Source organism: Notothenia coriiceps, unplaced genomic scaffold (assembly GCF_000735185.1).
Source record: "Notothenia coriiceps isolate Sejong01 unplaced genomic scaffold, NC01 NC01_scaffold00031745, whole genome shotgun sequence".
Lineage (NCBI taxonomy): Eukaryota > Metazoa > Chordata > Actinopteri > Perciformes > Nototheniidae > Notothenia > Notothenia coriiceps.
The window spans coordinates 29,862-40,750 of NW_011364446.1; the positions used below are offsets into that span (position 1 = coordinate 29,862).

Genomic DNA, 10,889 nt, shown 5'->3' on the forward strand with positions numbered 1-10,889 from the left:
GAGGGAGGGAAGGGAGGCGCCCGGAGAGAAGCAGACCGCTCGTCTCAGATGAAGATAGAGACAAGAGCTTAACCAGATCAGCTTCCCCGTCTGCCAATACTTCAAACCCGACCCTTGACCTCTCCGTTTGGCCTGTTAGAATCACCTGTCCTCCTCTCTTCTCTTCTCGCCCGGCCCTCCAGAGAAAGATGATCCTCGGAGCTGACCACCGCTTGTCACAAATCCCTGGTGGTGACAGCCAAGTTCCCTCTGAGTCTTTTGTCACAGGGGTCATCTCTGAAGCTCCTCTAACACTTAATTACATCTCTTAAGGGGAAAGGGGACATGGCTGTCACATGCCAGGCGGACTTGAGCCCTTCACTGGACTTGACACAAACAAATGGTCAGGAGGAAGACATTAGGCATATGGTGTTCGCGGTGAATGGGGACCTCTTTTAAGGGTTAGTGATTTTGAATTGAGCGAATCTTCAGGATGGCTGTGTCTTGAGTAATGGTCAGGGAATGGACATCTGGTCAGTGGCTCAGTGAGGGCTGTTGAGGTCACACGGTAAGGAAGTACAAATCGGACAGCAGAAGAAGAAGATAGTCCCTGTGTAAAATATTGCATTTCACCTTTGACTTTTTGAACATTAATGGTTGTAAATTCTTCTCAGATTGTTGCAGGGCAGATAACCTAATCCCAGAGACCAGTTTCACACACAAAGAACACAAACGGCAGTCTGGTGGCCACAGACAAGCTGCCGTCAAAAAGTAATTCCTTTCATTGTTCCTGGACTTCTCTTCCTCTCATTTAAAAAAGAGTACAGTTTCATCCTGCGAGGATAATGACGTATGGTGGTAATAGAATGATTATGACACTGTTTATATACACTCAGGGTTTAGACCTATTAATGTGCAGACGCAAAAGAACAAGAAAAACAGCGGCTGTTAAAGAAAAGAAAAACGTGAACCGACTTTGACAGTTAAATTACATACATGCACAGAAGGTGTATGTGGGAACGCAAATGTCAGAGTAATTTGGCCCATACACCAAATGCACTAAGTATTAAGTCTGTGTATGTCCTGCACTTGAGCCCAAGTACAAATCCAGCAACTCTTTCTCTGGGGAATTCATTGCAAGTGAGTGGGTGTGGTTATGACGTTTATATTGCTGCTATAAAACCGGAAGATAACCAACATCAGAGGCTGAAGGAAGAAGGGTCCTTTTCACAAAGCCTCCAACAAAAATGTCAAACAGGTGAGACAAGAAGATTAAGGCATTTCTGTCAGTAAGGGCTGACTCCAAAAATATTCAGAAGAGCTCAAGGAACAACAATATACAGTAGAGTCTGAGAAGGCGTCTGACACAGCTTCTCATGTTGTGTCCCACATGTGTTTAATGGATACTCCACACACTATCATGAGAAAACTGCTTATGTTAATCATGAATGGACAATGTCTTCAGGGAGTGTATATATAATCAGTATCCCAATTACTTTAGCTGTGTCTAAATAACATTAAATTGAAAAATAGAGGACATGTTCCATACAGATGTGATATCCCTGACTCACTCCATAGAGTCTCTAATGATGCAGAGCGGGCATAGTGTGTTAAATGCTATTCTCCTCTCCTCCGACCTGTTGGCTACCTCCTCCCCTCCTGTCCTTTACATCCTCAATCTCTTCACTCTCCTAAAATCTCCACCTTCACCGCCCTCCCCCTTTATTCTCCCTCCTCTCCTCACCTCTCCCATACCCAGCCTGAGGTGAAAGAAGCGTTCTCATTCAGGGCAGGAGGGGGGGTGGGGGAGCTTGCTTTCAGGTCTCCTTCCTCAATGGCTCTTTATGCCAGGACCCCTGGGCCATCAACATGACAATGTGACAATGTGGCGGGGCTTTTTAAAAGAGATCCTGTGTTTGTTAAGTGTTTTTCCCCCTGAAGAGCAACCACGGGGCAGGGTCAGGGGACCTGAAAAGTGCTCGTGAAAGAAAGGGGCCAACTTTGATCACAAAATGTGAAAGGGATGGACTTTTTGATTAACTTTAGCCGGGGGAGCCGGGTTCTGCTTCTTTGAGTTTTGGATAGTAAATCTGACTTCTAAGGATAATGTATAGTTCTTCAAAATAATTCAAACTGAAATGTAGAATTATGAGAAAAACTTTCGAAACACAGATCAGAAGTTCTTAGAAAGTATTAAAGACTTTCAGTGTGTAGACAACGCTTTAAAAGGATTTGGTATTTGGTGAACTGTGATATCTTCCAAAACCATCCATTCCTTTCTGAAGCCGTGGGTGTCATAATAAAGATGTTGACAAAGACTACTGAGGTTTATCTGCATTTATGAATGTCAATGGGGTCATTGGAAGATCCCCTCAGCAGCATACATCTTCTTTGAAACCACATGCAGCGGTGGGTGCATGTAAACAGGAAGTGGTGTAATCCCATTGTATAATTCCTAATGAAATGAGTGATGGTCTGAATACCTCAAATCAAACCAGTAGTTCAGATACAGACCAGCTTTAAATGTCCTTCTCATCAGGCAGCATGTTGACAGACCGTGACTCTTCGTGGATCTTCTGCGTCCCATCTCACACCATGTTGTTGAGAGATTGATGAGAAATGTTTATTTGTACATTTTTAGTTGTTTGTTTATTATTCCTACTTTACAAGATGAAAATAAACCAGTCAGATTGGAACATTTTCCTTTTTCATTTAGTTGCATATTAATTCTGCACACCAATCGTTGCCCAATAATTCTGCACACGTAGATATTCTCCTATAACGGCAAAACCTCACTTTTACTTTCTAAATATTGAGACTTAAGGTTTATTAACATCGTGGATTGACCGAGAGTACTGTAGTTGTTCAATAATAAAATGAATCCTCAAAAATACGACTTGCTTAATAATTCGGAACGCAGTGTATAAAGTAGCTTAATGTATAAATACTAAAGTAAAGTAAACTCATGTACAGTACTTGAGTAAATGTACTTAGTTATTTTGCACCTCTGCTCACGACACGATAGCTTTTTGACTATTGTCTCAGTTAGTGTTTAGTAGTCCTCTTTACATCTCATTGATCTCACACACAGCTGCTCATCAGTGAGATATAATGGGACCAGGTCAGTCATCATCTTGGCTAAAACTTCTCCCACCAAAGATAGAGCTGGTGCTCCTGTGACACAGACACCTTTAAGCTTTGACTGACATGTGATCATAAGTGACATATCCAAATGGTTTCTCCTGAGATCACCTCAGCAAGGAATCCTTTCAAATAGGGATTAGAGGAATATGAAACCTGCTCTTTAGGCTCTCTGAAACTCTCTTACAACTCCATCTTCCCGCTCATGTTATTGCCTCTCTTACAACATTCACCCCAAATCACCCATGAGCAAACAGACCAACTCTGCAAATTCTTTCATTTACACACCGACTGCTCCTCCAGCCCGGCTTTTTTTATCCCCAGCGGAGTCGCAGTGGAACTCTTTTCTTCTCCACCTCCATGAAACACTTTCTATTATTCATCAAAAGGAGCTTTAAGCACCACTCTCTTCCCATTACACAAGCGAAAAACAAGACATCCTTGCCTCTTTAATGCTGATTCCTTTCATCTGCGGGAACAGAATTTGTGGATCATTAAAATAAAGCATAACCATAAGTTACAGAAGATTGATTCTTTGGCTTTGAGCAGAGGAATTGAGGGAGGGAGTGCAGGTGGGGGGAGCTGTTCCTGGAGAGATTAACCAAGACTTGCCCTCAATTTCTGGTACTAAAATCACATCATTTCTCCCTAATTCTGGGAACAGTTGTATTTCTGTAATGGTGCTCCAGCTTTTTCTGACAATACATGGATGAACACATCCTTCCTCAACATAAAAGCCTTTTCATCTGAGTGCATGGGATTGACTCCTCTGACAACTGTTATCAGTTCACAATAACTAAAAGTATTCTTGATCCACGATCAAAGTTGCACACGGCAAGACTCTGTGTGAACAAAAGACTTATTTCTACTAAAATTAGATTCAGAGATGCAGGAAATTTCAGGTAATTAGAAAAAATGACAAAATAAATCTTCCTGAAGTTGGAGCACTTTCATTTTTAGCTTGATTTGTGTGACCTTTTTAAAGCTGATTCACTGGGCTTTTGAGTTATGTGTTTTTAAATTTAGTAATGACAGTTTATTTCGAGCGCAGCACTCCAGGGAGAGTTATCACAATGGCCTCATTTTGCCAGAGTGGGATGGCAGTCTTTTAGTGTGGGACTGTGTCATTGTCAAGTTGTGTTTTATTTTCTCCCTCGTTCTGTCTGTTGGTTGGCTATCTGATGTTCTTGTTGCTATATTTACAAGCTCCGATAAAAGCATCGCTTTAACCTCTGATAACGCATGAAAACAACATTTAAAAATGGACACCGGAAAAGTGCAATATAGGTCAAATAGGGACAGCAATTCAAAGCTGTGTAGTGCCACTGTGCTTGCTTTAAAAAGTAGCAGGAGAGGATTTAAACAATTACAGTTTACACTTCTACCTTGATTTTACTTAACAGCTGCAGGTGGTGAGCCAGCTCTAGGTTAAAGAAAAATGTAAGCGACTTAGTTTTCACTTTTTTCTCTGGCGCTTTTCATTCAAAGACATTAGTGCTTTATCTAGGTGTTAATCTTTTTATATTGGAGTCAAAATAATTCATACAACACTGATGCAGTATAGCTGGAAGAATTAGTGGAATGTAGTGAAGTACATTTACTCAAGTATGTTTTAAAGTACAATATTGAGGTACTTTCCTTGAGTATTTTTGAATTTATGCTACTTTGACTACTTTTAAGAAGCCAATATTGTACGTTTACTCCTATACATTTATTTGACAGCTTTAGCTACTAGTAATTTAAAAAATGCAGATTTCTAGCTTAAACAATTAAGTGGTTAATAAACATTGTCAAATAATGATTGGTTAAAATGATGTAATTAAATGGGCTCCACCTTTACAAGCAGTGATGAACACATTAATGCATCAATAATCCTAATCCACTAGGCCCTATGATGGGCCACTTTGCATTAAAAGTACTTTTACTTCTACTTTAAGTATATTTTGGTGCAAATACTTTTGTGCTTTAACTTAAGTAAGATTTTGTATGCCAGACTTTTACTTATAACAGAGTAATTTAAAATGTGGTTATGGCTGGATGCAGATTATACCATTTTCTAATCAAAATGACTAATTTACTTCAAAAGACTTGATTTGAATAATATCTGAGTATCTCTGTAAGAAATCATGAATAAACTGCATGAACTTTATGCTTACGGTGCCCATTAAGATGACATGTGACTGTACATGGTCGATCCTGTCTACAATGGTGTGTTCCTTTGACATGACTTCATCATCTGATAAAAGATACATTACATGCTTCTGTCTTTATTTGTGCAACCATTTTGATAACTTGAGAGCACACACTAAGTAGCCTACTTCAAGACCACACATTTAGTAATTATTTTGAGGGTAAAAACTTTTTAATTATGTACAATATCATTGACAGTTCAAATAAAGTGTAACTTTGACTTTGCAGTACAAACAACCCAAAACTGCACTATGTGAGAAAATGAAAACAAACTGGCTTTCGGTTATTCATGTATAGAAAGTAATTATTACTGTTGAACACAAAGGCTTTATAGACGCCAATTGTTTAATAATTTATAAACGTAACATTTTCCAAATATCTTTATTTTGACAAAGTTAAGGCAACTCAGGGCTCTGTACATTGATTTAGGATTTCACCTGACTGGGTTCTCCCGAAAACCACCGGAAAATACCGAAAGCCGCGGTGCTTGCTGGGAAACGCAATAGTCGACAATCCGCCATCTTTCTTTACAGAGAGTTAGTAGGGCAAATAACAACCAGTTTAAATGATTATTTCTCCAGAATTTAATCATTGAAGCAATTTTACTTGGTACCTCGCTGTAAGCAATATCTTTGAAAAGGAGCTCGTGCAACAGGATTCGCAGTATTGCCTACATATCAGACACAAGGCACCGTAGTTTGGTGTAACGCTAAGCGGAGCTGGTCAAGATGGGCCGATCTCGGAGCCGCAGCTCGTCCCGCTCCAAACACTCCAAAAGCAGCAAGCACAGCAAGAAACGGAGCCGTTCCAGAGACAGGGAGAGGTCCAAGAAGCGGTCCAAGTCCCGGGAAGCAAAAAGGAACCGTCGCAGAGAATCTCGTTCTCGTTCCCGGTCCACCACAGCCCCAGCCCGCAGAGAAAGACCAGCCACGCCGCCGGAGCGCATCGACATCTTCGGCAGGACGCTGAGCAAGAGAAACGCTCTGGACGAGAAGCAGAGGAAAGAGGAGGAGGAAAGAAGGGCAGAAATGGAGAGGCAGAGGAAGATGTAAGTATATTTTAATGAAAGACTCTGTAAATCTGACGTAAAATGAACTACAATGTGTGCTAAGCTAAATGCTAGGCTAGCTCCATTCAGTTGTATGGATAGCGTCAGCTCTTTGCACTAGCATGCTAGCAGCCAAAGCATGCTAACGTCAGCTAGGCTCCACAGGCCCTGAGCACACACACACGCACACACATTATTATCCCTGTCAGGGAAGAAAGCAACGCAGGGGCCAGCTCACCTTTTCAGTCTGGCTGCAGTTGAAGTTAAGTTTAACTTTAAGATAATTCCCATGTTATAATAGCAGCCATGTTGTTGCACTATGCTTATCATTATTACACTCTTCATAGTGTCAATGAGGACATTTCAACTTTGTTGTAAGTATTACTGTCCGTACAACAGGTCACTTGGTCCTTAATCTAATGCATGATGCTAGGCAGTGCTGTGCAGTTTGTCAACCAACAGTTTTGAAATGTAGTAATTGTCTTACTCATTAATGAGCAGCTATATCAATCTTGTCTTAATGTAACTACACTTGTGCTTTACATTAACCTCTGAATGTGTTATGGATCATTATCTGACACAAGTGATTTTTCGTACCTTAACGTCCCCTATGGTACTCATTGGTTATTGAGAATTAGATCAATGCATAGATTAACATGGACATAATAGCGTTCTGCAGTCTAACATGGAGTTGCAAAAAGGAAAACAATTGACTTGGCTGTCAATACATGTACTAATAAACCCCTTGACCCTTTACATACTGAATGCATATACATACTGAATGCATGTTAGAGGGCATGAGTTTTGTAACCTATGAAAGCTGGAGAATGAGATTTTCAGCTATCTTTAACGTGTCTGACTGCATCACCAGCTGCTGCTGCTGCTGCTGCTGCAGCAGTGAAGATGCTGCTTCAGAAGGTGCTAATCAAAGTGCATCACTGCCGCTTCTCTGTGTTAAAACACTGGAGCGGTTTCCACACATAATGACCATAGCTAGTTTTCTTGTCATCTGGCAGGTTCTATCTGTCTGACAGGAAAGCTGCTGTTGTGAATGTGTGTGGTAGCCAGAGGCGCACAGACACCTGAGACCCCAGCCTCTGCCCAACACCTGGCCTCCTGAGTGGCTCTTTTATTAACCCCTGGTCACAAGGCCACTTTCCCTGGTATACACATGTAAATATCCAGACACAGAGACTTGGGAGATAAGAGAGGACTTGGGCCGGGTTTGGAACGGTCTCTGGTTTCCCAGTGGTTGACAAAATGAAATAAGATCCAGGCAGGGTGGGCTGTGTGTTTACAGTGGGGCCAGGAGCGATGTGACAACACACATCCATTCTTAATAGCTTCCTGTTCATTGGAGAATGAAAGAACAATCTTAAAGCATTTTCAATAGGTAAACAGGATGATACTCCATCTGCATCAACCCACTGTAGCCATTTTAGTGGAAAAACGACACTAGACTAAGCTTATTATAAAGTCAAATATATATATCCTGAGCTCTGTGCCTTCACTACTTCACACCATTCTGACAATGAGCAGTATTTTAGTACTTAAGGTTTTCATTGCCATCACCACACTGTAGCTACTTCCGTATGACAATAAATCCTTCAACATGTGAACATATATTGCATTGATACAACTTCACACTGCTGCAGATAACATTTTCTAAATCATTTAAAAAAAAGCCAAGATACTTGTTTAAATGTGTGTTGGTAACTCACTCCCTTGTTTTGTTCTCAGTGTAGTAGAATGTGTTTCTTTGGCAGGACAGCATATGAGCCTTATGATAAATCCCTGCATCCTTCCCTCTGTGATCCCGCTCTCATAGCTCCTCTCATCTGTTTCCCTCTCCGTCCTCCAGCCGGCAGCAGGAGATCGAGGAGAAGCTGATCGAGGAGGAGACGGCGCGGCGGGTGGAGGAGCTGGTAGCCAAGAGGGTGGAGGAGGAGCTGGAGAAGCGAAAGGACGAGATTGAGCGGGAGGTGCTGCGCCGCGTGGAGGAGGCAAAGCGCATCATGGAGCGTCAGCTGCTGGAGGAGCTGGAGAGACAGCGGCAGGCAGAGCTCACGGCCCAGAAGGCCAGAGAGGTAACGCTCGGTCGTTTGGAACGCAGCCCCTCCATTCCCTACATACCTTCCCCAGTCAGCTGGTCTCACTGTTGCCTTTCTCCAGGACATGCTTGATCTAGCCATGGTACAAGTTTCACTGCAGGGAGGGTATATGCACAGCCTGCAGGGAAATCATGGAGCAAAAGCATTACTAATAAATCATAATAATAATTAATTGTCAATTTAACTTGTCAAAATTGTTATTTCTTACAAATTTAAATATGTCGGATGAGAAAATGTGCATGAACTTACAGCTTACAATTATTATTACAATTATTTAAAGTAATAAAACTACAACATGTATTCACATGTTAAAAGTGACCCTTTTTCTTGAAGTCACTAGGAGTAGGGGACATGTAGTTCTCACAGCCAGAGTTGTGCTAGAAATGGACAATTTAGACTTAAAGTATAATTGCCTGTTTTATACACATGGGGCAATGCAAATGGCGTCTCAAGAGAGTCTCCTAACTTGCCAGTGAAAGTTTTGCCATGGCGTGGTTACAAAAATGAACTGATTTCTTTATTTAATTTCCCCCCCTGGTTCTGTTTTTTGAGCTCTCTATTTTAAGACCACCGGCTCTGAACATTTTTCGCCATTTAAAACTTCCCAAATACCTACACGTTTTTAGAAGCTCTATTATTTTTAGGCTTCAGTTTGATTTCTATTAGTTTTCCTAATGTCCTGTAACAGTTTTTATGCTGAACCCTTTTCTGGCTTTTTCAAGTTAGTACAGCCCCCCTGCTTCTTCCTTTCGTTTAGTATTTTAGAGAGTGAAGCTGTCTGACAGAGCCTGTCCACTGCCTCCCCAGGCTTCATTAAAAAAGGGGGTTTGTTTATACTACAGTAATAATGTATTGTGTATGAGAAGGGCGGCTAAAGCCTAGTGACCCTGACTCTCACAGGGAGCAGCCAGTGGCTCGGGAGTAATCGGGTGAGAAAGTAGTCCTAGCAAGCGTCCTTCACCTACAGGAGTTATTGGGCCATCCCTGTGCCCCCTTAGGCAGCGTCCACACGGCGCCGTGCGTTGAAGCTTGCCGGCGGGCGTGTCTGAAGCTCAACCAACAACCAATCACATGAATCTCCCGCCCCGGACACACAAGCACGCGGTTTGATTGGCTAGAGCTTGTACTGGCATATGATTCGATTGGCTGACGCTTCCGTCAAAGCTTCAAAAGTTGAACATTGCTCTACTTTTGAAGCGACGCTCCCACAATGCTGTTCGGCAGATTGTGACGTCACCCCATTCAAAGTGAATGGGCAGAAGCGTTGAAGCTTCAATGCATGCCGCCGTGTAGACGGGCCATTACAGTTTGTCTGTATGCCTCTTTCTGAATGTCCCACTCTCAAACCGAGACGTGGAACTCACAGGACCGGTAGAAAGGCCCTTTTTATAACCAAAGTGTAGAGTATTCAGCTGAAGACTCCTACAATAACTCCTGAGTTTTAAAAACACAAGTGGAGATTTCCTATCTGCCACGCTGACATTTCAAACTCAATTTGATGTGTAGAAATGTTAATCCCATTTGTTTATTCAGACAGTTTGTCCTGTACAGGTGTTATGCTTTACCCCCCCTCCCCTACCTTCTCTTTAACTATCCTTCTTTTGGGATTCTTCTGCTAGACGCCACCTGCTCTTGGATACATAATGAAGGACATTTCCTGTTTTGACAAGGTTAACTATCTGTGGTCTAACCTTTTTTTAATCTGTTAATATATATATTTATTTCTAATAATTTTAATTTGAAGAGCTTTTTCTCTCTAGCAAAGCAAATGTACTGTGTTTTGTACTCATGACTTCTCCTATAGGGTTCGCTGCTAAATTTTGAGAATGTTATTTAAATACATTTGTGTTTTTATTTTGGAAACACAACAACTCAGCGTCTTCCTAACTAGCACTCGACCCCCGAGCTGGCCTGCAGCCTTCAGCTCACCGTGACTCGTGTCCTGTACTGTAAGTGTACCGTGGACCCCCACTTTGTACTGTCCTCTCCTGTGGGGCCGCCGTACAGAACGGATAAACCCTTAAACAGAATGAGCTGTGGCTGCAGGCAAAGGCTAAGCAGTACAGAGATCAGTTATAAAGAGGAATGCCGCTGGCGCGGTATGGCAGAGTCCCCCCCATACCTACCTACCTACCTACCTACCCACCCACCCACCCAAGGAGCGCTTCTCTGTCTCTGCAGGGGCAACACAGTCCGGACGAGACAGTAAATATTCAACCGTTTAATGCCGAATGCTTTCACCAGTTGTGTAGGTACACAGGCAAGGAAAATGCGTAGGTATACGTGCATTGGTGAGCCAAAACTATTCCCTCCTTTATTTGTATCCTTTTTTCTCATGCTTATAATGATGTTAAAAATCTATTTTCCTCTAGATTGTATTGTCTGTCATTTATATGTTTATTTTTATGAGTGTGATGAGT

General features: G+C 42.0%; 1 protein-coding gene across 2 annotated transcripts in view; it reads left to right on the forward strand.

Moving 5' to 3' along the window:
• Positions 1 to 5,804: 5,804 nt before the first annotated feature.
• Positions 5,805 to 10,889, forward strand: part of LOC104960225 (arginine and glutamate-rich protein 1) — a 7,837-nt gene continuing 2,752 nt past the window's right edge. Inside the window, exons 1-2 of one of the 2 annotated variants that reach the window (XM_010788203.1) lie at positions 5,805 to 6,358; positions 8,187 to 8,445. In XM_010788203.1, the coding sequence (XP_010786505.1) occupies positions 6,039 to 6,358; positions 8,187 to 8,445 (579 nt within the window). In that variant the 5' untranslated portion in view covers positions 5,805 to 6,038. The remainder of the gene's footprint in view (positions 6,359 to 8,186; positions 8,446 to 10,889) is intronic. The other variant, XM_010788204.1, reaches the window with a different exon arrangement.